Source organism: Echeneis naucrates, chromosome 21, assembly GCF_900963305.1.
Source record: "Echeneis naucrates chromosome 21, fEcheNa1.1, whole genome shotgun sequence".
NCBI classification, from domain to species: Eukaryota; Metazoa; Chordata; class Actinopteri; order Carangiformes; family Echeneidae; genus Echeneis; species Echeneis naucrates.
This window is the reverse complement of record NC_042531.1, coordinates 10409624-10425271: the sequence shown is the minus strand read 5'-3', so window position 1 is coordinate 10425271 and position 15648 is coordinate 10409624. Positions and strand designations below refer to the sequence as shown.

At 40.2% G+C, this 15648-nt stretch overlaps 1 protein-coding gene across 1 annotated transcript in view; it reads left to right on the top strand.

Moving 5' to 3' along the window:
- nalf1b (NALCN channel auxiliary factor 1b) overlaps nt 1–14216 on the top strand; it is a 66652-nt gene extending 52436 nt beyond the window's left edge. Inside the window, exons 2-3 of the mRNA XM_029492870.1 lie at nt 11475–11646; nt 13915–14216. Coding sequence (XP_029348730.1) covers nt 11475–11646; nt 13915–14216 — 474 coding nt within the window. The remainder of the gene's footprint in view (nt 1–11474; nt 11647–13914) is intronic.
- Nucleotides 14217–15648: the final 1432 nt, after the last annotated feature.

Below are 15648 nucleotides of genomic sequence, written 5' to 3'. Positions count from 1 at the left end.
CATGAGCAAAGTGGATCATGAAGCATCTAAACACTCTGATATTTTCCTCAGGAGTTGGTAGCATGACAGGACATTGATTGCTGGACGTCTCTTCACAATGTGACTCAGATTGAATGAATGATTGAATTGAATTACTTTGCAACTGCTGGATGTATTTACTGTAACACTCTCCAAATGGTCTCCTGTGCACTTTACAGTTGCCCTGCGGTGGCTAACATACTTAGCTGATTATTACCAATGTGATTTTTAGTGAATGAGTGCCCACGCACAACCAAAAGCTGAATTTGTTGGAGTCCCTGGAAGTAGACATTTTACTACAAGGTCAGATATTTGGACAGAAAAATTATGTTTCATGTAAACATCTTATTGACAAGTTCAACATATTTGTATTGTTGGATATGTAAATTCACAACGTTCTCCTACCATGTTAAGAGAAGACATTCCAGTTGCTTCGCTCTTTGTTGTTGTACAAAAACCTAGTTTCTGAATGATGGGGTTGGCAGAGCAGGTGGCATGTTTGCCTCTCTAAGCTTCTTCTCTCTGCAGTCTGTGTGACTCTGTAGGTCCAATGGGAGCCCTGTGATTTAATGGGCATATTTAACAGCAGGAAGCAGGGTATGTTCATTTTTAGATAAGGTAATAAGGTTTTTATTTTCCCACAATCTATACTTAGCCAATATCATTCACTGCGTTGCTGGAGGAATAGTCAGAATTGTCTCCCGATCTTGTTGATATTTGAGCCTCGTTGTTTCCCTTCTCCTGTCTGCTTTCCATGGATCTTTCCTCTTATGTATTTACTCATATAACTTATAATTAAAAGCTATAATTTCCTCCTGTTTTTATTTTTTTTGCTAAAAGCTTTAATTTACCACCAACCCCAAGGAAATGATATGTTTCAGTGGCACCCTTTGAAAATCCTCCCTCCTTAAGTTTATCTTTCAGATGGAATCATATTCTTTCTATGAAGATGGGAGAAGTATATGTGCTGTATTAGAAACTGAGTTTCTAGTATTTCCCTTTAAGAGGCTCCACAAGGTCTGACATGGCTGGCCTGGCTGGGTCAGTGGCACCCATGGGAGGAAAACCCTCTGATAACGCCACTGTCAACTGTAAGTTATTAATACTGTAAAGCCTCGCCGACACCAGCCGTGCCTCCTTGTCTGTCGTCAACTCTTTCTCTCATTCTCTCCTGCTCCACATGCCCGTGTGCACCGCAGTGTGCACATGTGCTCGCTTCAGCTGTGACAGAGACAGAAAGAGAGCAGGTTAGAAAAATAGCACAGGGGACCTGGAGAGAGAGCGTAAGCACCGTGTGAGTCTGAAGGTGAGTGTGTATATATGTTACGTCTCTGCTGGTAACCTTGCGCCAGCTCCTGCTCCCAGACAATTTTTCATCCAACTGCTGCAGTACAGACTGCAGAGGGAGATGACGAGAGGGGGGTGAGCTGGGATGAGATGGGGAGGGATGCATGGATAGCAGCAGGAGAGGCATTGCTGTGAAGAGACGGGGATTTTGCTGAGCTTCTGCATGGTGGTTGTCTCAACAGTTGTCTCTTGAAGGTATTACTTAGATTATTTAACAGGCTGCCATGGCTGGAGATGGAGGACTCAGACCTCCACATGGAGAGAGAGGGTTGATAATCGAGCTGCAGGTGCACACACATGCATACAAGCATGGACTGGTAGAGCTGACTGCATGGCAACTGCAGTGGCTGTTGATTCATCACTCTTGCTCACAGTCGGCCCGTCTTGCTGATAATGATCTTTGCCAAATTAATTATCAGTGTAAGTGTCAGCATGACAGTGTCAATGAATTACATCCATATAACCTTGATTAATCAACAAAATGAGTTTTGGGCCACACGGTTTCTGTGTATGGACGTGCTCCCTGCTGAACGTGTCCTCCCCCCTTTGATCTCCATCCTCACATACATCATTTCTCATTGTCTCCTTCCAGCCCTCTCTCTGTCACTCTGCTCTCTGTGTTCCTACACAGGAATTATTTTTGTAATCATAACTGCTCGGACTGAAAAATCAAACTTTACAGTGAGTGGTGGATGATAGACCAGTGCAGCATCCATGTGTGTTTTATCCATTCATGTTTTTGCCACGTGTTAGCAGCATGGCTCTTCATACTACAGTATGGTGATGTCTTAAATAACTCTCTGGACAAATATTGTTTGTCCAGAGAGTTATGGTGACCTACAATTTGTAAATGTTATACCTGTGTAATATCAGCATGATAGCACATTAACAATGGTTTCAGTTGAAAGCACAAAACAGTGTGTAGAGCGTCTTGGCTCTAGACTCTTAGTCTTGTTCACACTTTTTTTCACGCTTTACTGCTAGCCTAGACCGTCTACTGTTCACTCCTCATAGGACATGAACTGTATGATGAGATATCCTTTAGCATCTGTTGTCCTGTTCCTTCACTGGCCCCCATAGACTTAACCACTTTAAAATCACTTTTCTATGCTCTGGGAAAATGTTACACTCCTTTTCATGGTTTTAAAAAGCTGTTTATAAGCATGTTTAAAATGTTTATGAATTTGTGATAGAAGCTTCTGCGATAGTGTTATCGAGTTGCCCTGACTGGAGGATGTGAAACGGTTGGTCTGGCAGGCTCATAGGGCAGCGAAGAGCACTATCTGACACGCTCATGGAGCCAGTGAACACCTCCAGCATGGAGGAAATTCATTCTTTCATTATTAATTCACACACTGCCATGACCGTGTCGTTCATTCATACATTTTTCATGTGGCCCTGTACTGCTGCTATTTTGCGATTCATCGTGCTTGTGGTTTTTTTCTTTTTCACTGAGATGCACAGCTCATTCAAACGTAGCCTGTCAAACATGTCTGTATAGCAACATGGGGAACTTTGGGCTGTGTGTGGTCAAAGGATGTTCTGTTCTGCACACACATCCCCTCATTCCTCCTCTCTTTGTTTCTTTCTGTGTTATTTTCCCTTAATAACCCCACTCAATATAACGCTGTATCTCCTTGGTGTGTTATAATTGTGTTTGTGTGGCTTTTGTTTGTCAAATTACTGCAGCAGCTCATAATAAAGGATACATGTCCATGTCATTGTAAATGTGTGTATGTGCCACAAACAGCTGGTAGAGTCCTTATGTGTCCATGCAATCGTTCAAATGTAACATGAATGTAATCAAATTGGGGCTTCTCTGGGAGTTTCATGAGTTCTTTCTGCTTCACTTCAGTTCCAATCAATTTGTTGCGTTGTCTACAAGAAGCATTGCTTGTTGTTTTGTTTTACTATTACACTTTCATCATCTCCTCTTCCCATTTTGGCTACACCTGCCTGTTTATTTCATGTCTGCCTCGTTGTTCATTAGTTGCATTATATTTTTTCCTGATAAACCGCTGCTGGTAGGCTTTGCATACTACTAATGAAACACAAATGCATTCGTTCTCTGTACAACACACAAAAGAGAACACGTATATACATAATAACCAGTTAAGTGTTGTCTGCTTCAGTTGGTAGTGAAGGCACTCAATTAAATATACATTCAACTTTGTCACAGAGACTGGTGGTTTGTTTTCCCTGTGTGTCTGAATTCACGCTTGATCACATTAATTGACTTACCAACAGGTTAAGCTGTGCACACTTGTTTGTTTGCATAAGTGAAAGACTGGCGTTGCTTTTCTGATTATATTTAGTACAACCTTTACTTTGCTTTAGCCCATTGTTGTTGTGGAATGCCAGTGGGCATCGATGCTGCTGGTGCTGCTGCTGCATGGATTAAGGGATAGATGCATGCTGGCTCCTCTATTTGACCCCTTACATCTTGTGCTGCCTTTATCGCTGTTTCAGTGAACTGCTCCTTTGCTCCAATACTTTGCAGGGCATGCAGAATAAGAATTGTGTGTGTGTATAAAATTATTCTTAAGCAGGCAGTTTATAGTCCAATGTAATCAATGTAGGAAAGGGTCTTAGTATGCATCTTTTTTTTTTTTTTTTTTGGTAAAAAAAATTAACAAATGTCAGAAAATACATAAATAAATAAATAAATAGAAACCCACCCCCATCCTGCCTCTGCCCTCACCACTAGGTGGCAGCGCCCGACATAGTGCTGAACCCAAAGTTCAACCAAACTGGCACATTTGTTGTAAATGATTTTCGTTTTATATAACATCCCCTCATTTGCATGTGTTTTTCCCATTTTGAACCCCGTGCACAAACATGTTAGGCAACTTCAGAATCTCTTTCTGAAGAGGCAAAGTCAGGAAACTACTGACCTTCTAACATTCACATGATTAACTGCTATTTAACATGAAATACTTCGACTGAAAATAATGTATGGTCAAACAAAAGAAAGCAAAAGTTTCCTTGTGGGAGAATTGAAAATACGTAAATAAATAAATAAAAAAAAACCCACCCCCATCCTGCCTCTTCCTTCACCACTGGGTGGTAGGTAGCTGGGTGGCAACCCCACACCCACAATGTCTCTATGTGGACGGCGGACTGTTTAAAGTTTTAGCGTACATACACAATCAAATGTATATGTGCCGTTGTATAATTCTGATGTGTGCCATTATTACGTTTCAACCAGTAGTAATTTTGGTTAATTTGGTGTAGTTGTATGAAGGCACTGGGTGTGAAACATAATTTCGTTGTGCTGATGTACAACGACAATAAAGTCTGTCCATTCAGCCAAAATAAATAAATAATCACAAATAACAAATCAGCTGTTGCATTGTGACCACTGACAGGTAAAGTAAATCACCCTGATTATCTTGGTAAAATGGCACCTGACAGTGGGCTGAATATACTACATGGCAAGCAAACATTTTGTCCTCGAAGTTGATGTGTTGGAAACTGAAATAATGGACAAGGATGCGGGTGACTTTGAGAAAAGGCCAGAATATGACGGCTTTTAGCAATACTATGGGCACTGTGGGATGTTCCCATTCTGCATTGCCTGCCAAAAGTTGTCCAGGGAAGATAAAGGACAGCAAAATGGTAAAGCTATCTTAAGAGTATAGAAGGGATGGTTTTTAAGCAGAATTCTTATCACAGAGAAATCCCTCTTGATTCAAATCAGTGAGGCTTTAAGAGCAGCCACTCCACTGAAATGGCCTCGTTGTCTGTGACTGAATCCCCAAGGGCAGCCAGAACTGCAGGTCAGTCCTCGGGTTCTTATCTTGCTGGAAATCTCAGATTCCTTTGATTCAGTGAACCACAGCATCCTGCAATCTACGCTCCTGCATGGGCATCATCAGATCTGTGGGGTCCTAAATCAAGTTCAAGTCACCAACACCTCCAGAGTGACTTCTCTGTCTGCTCCGTCTGCCTGAACTCAGCCCTAAAGCTGTCTGCACCTTCTCAAGCACTTCATTCTTCCAAGGAATGCCAGTTGCCATTACAGTACCACAGTACCGGATAATCCAGGCTGGTCTGAGGGGTTCTCGGATGGTGAATCATAATCCCAAATCCCAGCAGGGACATCTTCTAATGAAGTTTATAAAATATAATTGAAGATGATACCCTGTCTGGGCCTGCCAGGGTTCCTTCCAGGTACTCTGGCTTCCTCCCACAGGGCAAAGGTGTGTTTGTTGAGATTATTTTTTGATCCTTAATTGCGCATGAGTGTGATATTAAATGATTGTTGTACTTTATATGTTGGCCCAGTGATGGACTGGTGAGGGTATCTGCCTGTCCAAGTAGTGCTTGGAATTAGCTTGCTCTACATGTCTTATATGAACTCCTGCACTTATTTGATAGATTTTGTACTTGAACTGTAATACTTCCATACACAATGTCCCTCTGGGAGCCATCGACTTTTAAATGAAAGAAAAATTCTGGAAGATAATAAACTCAAATCAGTTTAAAAGTCAGACACCCTCCAAAAAAATCTGTTTCCCCAAGAAAATTTGCCTGAAAAGCCTGAAAATCTAGAGCCCAGATTCATTGGTTGTCATTGTTGCCTTCTGTTATTTTAATCCCATTCCTCAGAGTGATACAACTTGATGGTATGCTATTAGCAGACTATTGTGTAGGTACACTTGTCCTGGCTCACTATTTAAGCCAAGGATCATTGAAATAAACAGAGCAGAAAAGAGGATAGCCTTAACGCAGTGGAGCAACTGTTAATTGACATGGCGGCTCATGAGACACATGCAAGTGATTTTTTTTTTTTGGGTGTGTTTGTGTCTCTGTGCAGCACCGATGTGGTGTTGTGCTGCTTGTTGAAGAGGGAAAAGTTTCAGTAATGCGTTGTGTCTCTGTCAGCAGTTTAGCCACAGCCACAAGTCCAGATAATGCATTAAAGACGAGGCTCTGACAAGGCAGGGCCATCCGGGGCCACTTAAAACCAATACCACAGGGCAGAGTAAGGCCTTCCGTCAATTACTACTATAATAGGCTAATTGTAATGAAATAATCTAACCCCGGAGAAGGCTGAGTCTCAACTCTGTGGATCACTAGCAGGCATGTGGGATTGGGACCGGCCCTTAACACAATGTTATGGCATTACGGTTTGTGATTTTTAAATATTGTACTCGTTGTAGGGCTGAACAAGAGATTGTAATATCAGTTGAATCTGTTAGATTCGATTTTTATATTCCAGAAGCAAATGTTAATTTAGTTTTGTTCTTTCCATTCTTATTGTAATAAACAATGAACTTGTACCCATTTTATTTTTGTTTTGTGTGTGAACCTAAGAGCACACAGACTAATATCCAAAGTAATTAGAAGTTTCACTTATGTTATTTGCCTTAAGACATTCTCTTCTCTGTTGATATCTGTTTATACATTGCATGGTCTGCATTATCATTTTCATTCATTCAAATTATTCTTCTTTGTTGTCATTTTCAATTTCAGCAGACACCTAAATATCTCTTAACGCTGCCATAATTGCATTTTTGTTTGTTTTTTTGTTTACATTCATTTCACCTCAGAGCATGTTGTTGTTTTGAAAATTCTAACCAAAATAAGGCCATCCGAGGTACATGTTCATCAAAGTTCAACCAAACTGGCAAATTTGTTGTAAATGATTTTCGTTTTATATTTTATATTTATAACATCCCCTCATTTGCATGTGTTATTCCCATTTTTAACCCCGTGCACAAACATGTTAGGCAACTTCAGAATCTCTTTCTGAAGAGGCAAAGTCAGGAAACTACTGGCCTTCTAACATTCACATGATTAACTGCTATTTAACATGAAATCCTTCAACTGAAAATAATGTATGGTCAAACAAAAGAAAGCAAAAGTTTCCTTGTGGAAGAATTGATAAATTTGTGAAATGTTGAAATGTTTTTTTCTGATGTTTTCCCATTTTGTTCTTAGTATAAACTCAAAACCATTAGAATTTCCACATTCCTCTGATCTCTTCACTAATGATCTCAGTTTCTCTTTTAAACACAGATTTTGTTCTCACTCACTAATAACTTGCCATGTTTCTATTCAGTCATTCATTCATTTCTCTACCTCTTATCCATTGTGGGGGGTGCTGGAGGCAATCCCAGCTCACATTGGGCAACTTTCTTGTTAACCGCTATGCCCTGCCATGCTGTCCTGCGATGTTTCTATGTATGTTTTTATTAAAGATGATATTTATTTATTCAACATGTTTCTAATCATTGATCGTTCATACAAATGGCTTCCCTCTTCTGGTAGACTTTTAATCTGAAACACCTGTATGAACTGTAGACAAGCAGTAGCTGTGAGTAGAAAACTGAAAAAGTAGAAATGACTCTTAACTATTCAGCAAATCTGACCAGCCTCGCCCCATCTGGCACATTTACGTCACACTGCTTTCGACACACACGTTTGATTATCGGATTACGTCTCCGATTGATAAATAACCAAAGTACAGTAAAGTGTTAGTCTTATTCAGGCTCCTCTGTTTGTTCTAGCTTATCTCTTTGTAAACTAACATTACATTATTTCCCACTGTGGATGCTTCATATCCATGTCAATAATAATATGAACAGGAAAATTTGCAGTTACCTGCTGATGGCGCAGCCCAGCGAGATAACGCATAGATTTCAACAATGAAGCAAACAGTTCTGATTGTGTATTCAGGATAATGATTCACCAGAGGAAATTGCACGTGAGCGTGCCGCAGTAAGATTATAGCAAACATACTGATTTAATAGAAATTCACACCTGTGAAACCATAACAAAGATTATTTGGTTATTTCTTATTCCTGGAACAGGTGGGTTTTAATATATTTGAGGGACAACCTGAAGGCAAATTACGGACATATTAAGATAATATCAGCTAATATTCTTTTCGTTCAAATACCAGTAATTGCTGTAAATTATATACTTTTTACTATGTTCAATAAAACAATTTTTCTAAAATGACACACCTCATATATAAGCAAGACTGACGTCTCCCCTGCTGGTATGTGTAAAATGTGTAGCATGTACTTGGGTCACAAGAGACTGTCAGGAGCTGACTCTCAGCAGAGCACACTTTGTGAGCACATATGAAAGAAAAAAAAAATCCTAGGGGAATCACTGGAGAGAACACAATGGCTGCACTTCCAGTAAAACTGCAAAAAGCAAATGAGAGATGTAAAAGGAAGTGAAAAGCGACAAATAAAGAAGAACAGAAATCTGAGAGCCAGCTGGCTGACCTCTAACTCGCTGAATCTGTGATTGAGGAGTAGGCAGTGTTTTACTCCCTCCTTGAGTAGCTGCAAGAACACAAAAAGTTATATAAATAGGATAAAGCACATCCCAGCACCATCTCTATCATGCCACTCCTCTCTCTCTCTCTCTCTCTCTTGTCGCCTTGTTCTCCCTCCCTCAGATTTGAGAGCAGGATGATGAATTGCTTGTCATGGGTCTACAGTAGACTGATGGCCGACAGACCAGAGGGCTCTGATGCAGCAGTGGTAGGCGTTACTAACTGCAGCTGAGTGCAGCAGGGCACAACTGTGTGGCAAAGAGCCAAGGAGAGCTGTGGTTTTACACCACATCTGTTGCACCTCAGACAGATGTTAATGCTGACTGCCAGGCTCACGGGGCACACTTCACCTTTTTGTTTGTATGCACACTCAACGTGTGCAATCAAACAAAAAGTTATTGGAGTTTTTTGTCCTTGTAGGTAAACAGTACCACACAGATGATGTATGAAGCAGATGGAAAAATGAGACCTGATCTCAAAGAGCGCAGTAAAAGCCAGGTTGTTGTCATTGGTAGTGTTTAAAGATAATGTCTTCAGTTGGTGTTCCTGATTATTCAGCTTTTGAATTTTTTTTCTTCCTTTTTGTCTCGGCCTTGGTACAACGCCTTGTCTGTGATTCTGCTGTGCTGGAGAAATGCCTGATAAATACAAAGACAGACACTATTTGACAGGTGTTGTTCATGTTGTTGGTGTAATGTGATAAGGGGAAAAAAAAGTGTTTCGCCCAGTTTGTCTTTATCTCCCCATACTGACAGCTACAGGATGAGCAGTTGGCTAAACACCGAGAGCAGCCAGACATGAAACGGAAAATGTGTTGCACAACAAAACCGGAAAATACAACCGTGTCCTCTTTCTCACACACACATGCTCACGCAGTTTGTTAGTAATTTAGAAATATCACCTCTAATGTGTACAAGATGTGACAGAGGGTCATTTTCATCTGTGACATTTATGTGGTGATAGATAGTGGGGGGGGGGGCAGGCAACCTTATCTTCACCCTGACATCTAATTATTAGCACACTCTGATTTACTGTGCATATATGAATGTGTGCACAGTGATATTTATGTAAATCGTGCATATATTATGTGTTTTCAGTCTACAATATCCAAGTAATTATTTTATTTTGTAGATTTATTTATAATTATTATTAAGTCATCTAATTATATGTTACTACTACTACTACTACTACTACTGCTACTACTAAAAATAATACTGCTAATAAACATTCCCTACAGTTTCTGCCATTCTATCAGGAATGTATTTAGCCTTTTTATCTTCCTCTCTGTGATATGTAAGTTAAATCTATCTTTTATATATTTGTATTTCTGCCTTTGATGTTTTCATGGATTTTATTGGTATTTATGTTTGTCATTCAGACGATCCTCTAAATGACTTTTGTACAACACACTCACTTTCTAAAGCAGGTACACACATGCATGCATGCACACGCACTCAACACAATGTGTCAGTGTCTACATGTACATGGAGAGGTGATATGGTCTATGGTTTGCTGCCCTGCTTTCAGGTATGATGATTAAATCAGAGCAGGCGCTAACACGGCTCACAGGTTGGTGGTTCACAGGAAATGGAAGCTAATTGTTGCAGGTGATAGTGCCACACAATGAGGCAGCACCCTGATGACATGAGAAAAGAAACATAAGGTGCTAACTAAATCACTTGTCCCCACTAGTGCACTTGTAGAGTTAGCAAGGTGAGAAAAAAAGCCCTGTAAAATGTAACATATGCCCAGTTTTGACCATATATTATGAAACAGTCGTGACTGGATGGGAGTTATTGAAGCAAAGAAAGCTGCATCTACTGTTGAATCAGGGCCATTTATGGAAATTGCCCTTTTTACAGCAGTTTTCATTGCTTATGGCAGTGAAAATTGCCCACCTTGCCCTTGCAGGTTTTATAATTCCATAAGAAATGTATGGACTTTGCTGCCTGTTGGGTACACATGATGTCAGGCAGGTTACTTGGCATTAAATGTGTATATGCCAACTCTGGTCATTTTTACGGTTTAGTAGAGTTTATGGGTGTAGACCCATGATTTCTTTTTATTGTGTTGCTGCCACAAAAACACAATATATTTTGTCATATATGTTGTTTTCTTGATAGCAACTTGTGTCACATCTATTGCTTGACTCTCTGAATTATAATATATTATTGTACTGTTGCAGCATTTCACTCTTGTTCTCAAATATTACTCATCAAAATATATCAACCAGAAATTATTATTAGAATAACTAGAAATCATGAACTTCAAATGAAGTTGTTTTCCAGATGGGAAATGTGATAATGTCAGGTTTGCCATGTTCTTTTGGGTGGACGTCTTGTGTTTATGCCACTGATGGTCTATATGAGGATTACTGTATTGCTGCAAATTGTGATTGTAAAGAAAAGTGGCAGCTCCTTGGATCTTTTAAACGTTGCCCATATTTTGTGTGATGGTAGAGTGAAATGTCCACAGCTCCACAACTTCAGGATCTTTGCGTACAAAAGTAATCCTTCTCAAAATAATAGAAATGCAGCCACGGTTAACAGTAATGATGAGCTGCTGACTGACCAGCCACCTTCATTCAACAATAAATATAAGCATCAGCAGGATAGCTGCTCAGTGGTTTGTGAATCAATAGCTGCAGAGGTCATAGATGATGCACGTACATGTAAGAGTGTGCATGCATGTATCAGTATCAGCCAAACTCTCCTTAACTCATCAATATCCTCTCTCTGACACCCTCCCTCCCATACCCACCCCCCACCCCCCAACCCACACCTTACCCTTCACCTTTCTGTCTCCCACCTAGAGGGTTTATAAGCCCTGGCTGTGTTCTCAGTACTTCCAGACCACCCAGATGCACTGCAGCAAGCGAATCCCCTGTGGCCAGTACTGCCTGGAGGTGCAGCAGCGGTGCCCCTTCATCCTGCCTGACAATGATGATCTCATCCACGGAGGCAGCCCCAGTTTTATATGCACAGGTACAGCAACATTGTTTAACAACGTGTGCTTGTTTTCTTCGGCTTAGCGGCAGTACAAGCAGCACAAGTAGCTGCCTTAGTGCTTTTGTCACAAAACTTTAGCACTCAGCCAGAAGGCTCTGAGGAGGCAGGCAAAAGTGCTTTGTTGACTATTTGAGGGATAAAAGAGACTCACTGCCCCAAATCCAGGCAGTAACCTTGTCCAGCCTCTCCTGCCTCTGCCCACCCTGTGTACTACAGAACGTGATCCTGCACTGTTTCATTTATCGTACAATGAGCAAAGCCCTAATGGGCATGTGGGGGGTGTAGTGATACCTCAGTAGGGCACTCGCCTGCCGATGGACACACAGGGAACTTTACTGTTACAGGATGTTTGTCTAATCAGCAGTCAGGACCTACAGTTGACAGTGACCCACAGCACCAACAATCAGCTGAACAATGGAGCACAATGACAGTATATCTGTGTGCTCTGTTTATCCTGAACAGTAAAGCACACCGCCATTAGTGAATTTACTGCTACACAATGTCTGTGCCTATTACCATCCCAGGATGCACGATAAATTTAAAATAAATAGCGAATCTTGTTAGAAGCAGAATTTTGTTTCCATTTGTATGGAAGTTGATATGATGCATGAGCAGATTTTTGTCCCTAGAATAAGATTAAAACAAAGGCTGTTTTCACATGTTGATGCTGCCCCCTGATGGCCATTTGGGTATAAAGCATGGCACAATAGATAATTGTATAGGTTGCTTACCTTTCTAGCTGGAATTGAAGAACAATACTTACAATACTAAAACGTGAAAGAAGTCACATGAAAAGGCCAAAACCAACAGTGTGCTTGGAAGCCTCTCAACAAACACTTATTTCCTCAGTCTGTCTGTGGTTGTCAGCCACAAGCACATTTGTTTTAAAGCAATCTTTAAGATATGGGTCATGGATATGAACTATAATTTTTAATTAAATTATAATTAATTATAGTAATTAAAAAACACTTTCCTAAAACCGGTGGGCTCTACGGTTTTAGTAACACTTTTGTCTCACAGTGCAATCAAATTTTACTAGTTTAGGGACAATGGAACTCTGCAGAGAGAAATAAAATATTTTATCCTGTGGAATAATTATTGCGATGATTGATTCATGGATTTTGGATTTTTCTTGTTCTATGTCAAAAAAAAAATATATAGTTTGAAATGTCTCAAAGTAATGGTAAAAGTATCCTGTTTGTTTGTTGTTGTTGTTGTTGTTTTTTTCCAGTTAACATTTTCTTGTTTTTTTTATTTTTAGATCTTTGCTATGTAGGTTTAAATTCTCAGTTTGCTTTGTGAACTCAGACAGATGACAGAAGCTAATTCAATTCTGAAGGTTCTATCACTTCTGTGTACTGTATTGTGTGTTGTAAGCCAGTGAGCATTTTGTGAATAAATTCTTTCTTGTCCCAGTTACCTTGTTGCTATGTAGTGCTGAGTAGGCACAGACATCTTAAAACTTTACTCCCTAGTGCTGTCAGTGGGAAGTGCCAGTCTGCCGCCTTCAGGTTTTGTGTTGCTGCTGTACATTTCGGCTCATGAAGTTTGTGTTGCTTTAATATGTGCTTTGTGTGTGGCACATTCTGTGTTGTGCACTTGTACATGAGTTTGATTTCATGAATTTGTTATTCAGCTTTGATATTTAGAGGAGTAAAATGTAGATGTTAGGTGATGCATCGCGTAACATTTCAGAATCATTAATTCCCACAGTCATCATAGCAGTGGCCAGAACAAGTCATACTGCAGTTTATAAAAAGATCTGCAAATGGACATAACCAGAAATTCACCACCTAAAAAATTTAGATTGAAAACACTGTAAATGCATATTTTCTTTCCAAATTGCTTTAAATATTGATTGATAATGAAAATTGTTGAACACATGTCTGACAGTTTATTAAAGTACTAGTAAAATATTGTAGTTGTGTCAGCTGCAGACGTAAATAGATAGAAAATAAACAAATAAAGAAGTTACACAGCTACAACAGCAATACTCAAAGCTAAATGAAACCGTTGTACTATTAGCCTTTCCCTAATTACTGACATATCCATTCTTGGTTTCCCCATTAAAGCTCTTTTGTGATGACTTGGTGGTGTTTCTTTATGCTGTGCCTGGTATCAAAAGTGTCAGCGTGTTTCTTTACCCTCTTTGCAATGAGCTCTGTCATGTCTTGAAGATATTGTGCGAACTGTGAGCTAACTCTTTATATCCCACCCGCTCCCCCAAATCCAAACCCCCCTCAGGGCTGCTGGAGGATTATTCATCAGGTGTGAATCCAGATGCAGAATGCTGTGATGTGCGGTGGGACTTGAAAGTGGACAACCGATCCCGGGGGACCCTGAAAAGAACTCACCCATCATGCCAGCATCGTACCTCCCTCAGCTCCTCAGCAGCCTGCAGACTGTGTAACAGCCGGCTCAAACTCTGCCTGCTGGTCCTCGTCCTCCTACACACTGTTGCCAGCCTCACTGCATCCCACAATGCAACAGGACTGGGCCTCCCTACCATCACGCCTCTGGAGGAGAGCCCTGCCAATGAGGAGTGATAGAGCTGCCAGGAGGAGGTGAGGTTGTTGGGGTGGGGGATTCCCTCACCATGGCAACCAATGTGGAAAAATACAGGCACAGGAACGGTTTGCCTGTGGACATCCTGCAACGCTCTCCGGCAAATGGAAAATGTGGGAGGCTTTGAGACAAAAGACACACAAATCAATCAAAATAAATAAATAAGTAAACAAATGGACACACTAAGGGGCTCAACCTGTCCCTTAGCAAGGAAAGGGGGACAATGCCACAGCCTTTGTTGAGTGGGAAGGTCGGCTTCCTCATGGCTGAGTTTCTCTCACTACGCTTTTTTACACTGTGTTCCAATTATTGGTTTCTGTTGCACTGGCTGACTATGGGATAACACAATCATATTCTCTTTCTATATTCATCCTTTGTGTTTGTTTCTGGGTCTCTCATACAGGAGGAAAATGTGTTCTCTACATAAGAAAGATAATGTGTGTAAAAAAAAAAAAAAAAAGGAAAAAAAAGATAATTAGCTGCAAGTTGGTGTGTGTGTGTAGGTGTTTGTCTTTCAAGACTGATTATGTGTGACCATGTGTGAGTGAGTGTATGCATGTCTTTACACGTGTGAGTGTGTGTGTGAGTGAGAGAGAGAGAGGAGGAATGTGTGTTGCTGACAAAAGAGTCTACCTATCAGGCTGGTGCAACAATATTTTTACAAGCCCCCCCTACACACAGACACACACACACACACACACACACACACAGCTCTGCCATGCTGGTTTGTTGGCTACAATCCCCTTTGAAGCTGAACTGGGTTTTCAGTTTGGTTCTGGTTTTAATACCAGTTTATGGATTTCCCCCAGTTTGTTTGTGAGATAAAAATCACCTGTTGCCACAATTTTCAGAAAAATAATACCTGGGTAAAATCTGAAAACCATCTGGAAACAAAAATAAGCCTTTTTCCAATGTTACCATCACTCAAAAGGTTTAAAAGGTGATCTCCATCTAATAACAAATTAGGCTATCGTTTGGTTTTCACCTATAATTCCTTTCATAGCACCACATTTATTATCAAGGATTCAATGAAGACTGGCATATTCAGAGAGGGCAGAGCTGTAAGATCAAAATCATTTTACCCTGATAATCACTTACTAAAAATATGTCTTTACAATCAAAAAACAAAAACCAAAACATTTTCTGGATAGAGAGATAGAAGACAAGAATAAAATGTCTTTTATTAAAAATACTGACATGAGCGGACTTCCAAGAGCATCAGAGAATCTTTACATTGGTGTTGATAAATGTTTGGTTAACTGTTAGAGGTGGTAATATATTATACTGGGAATAACCTTCATCTACTATTTGTCACATGAAGGTAAAAAACAAACAAAGAAAAACAAATGATGGGACGATTTTATCTCACAGAACAAAATATGGCAGTCTTCAGCTTGTTTTAACCAAAGATAT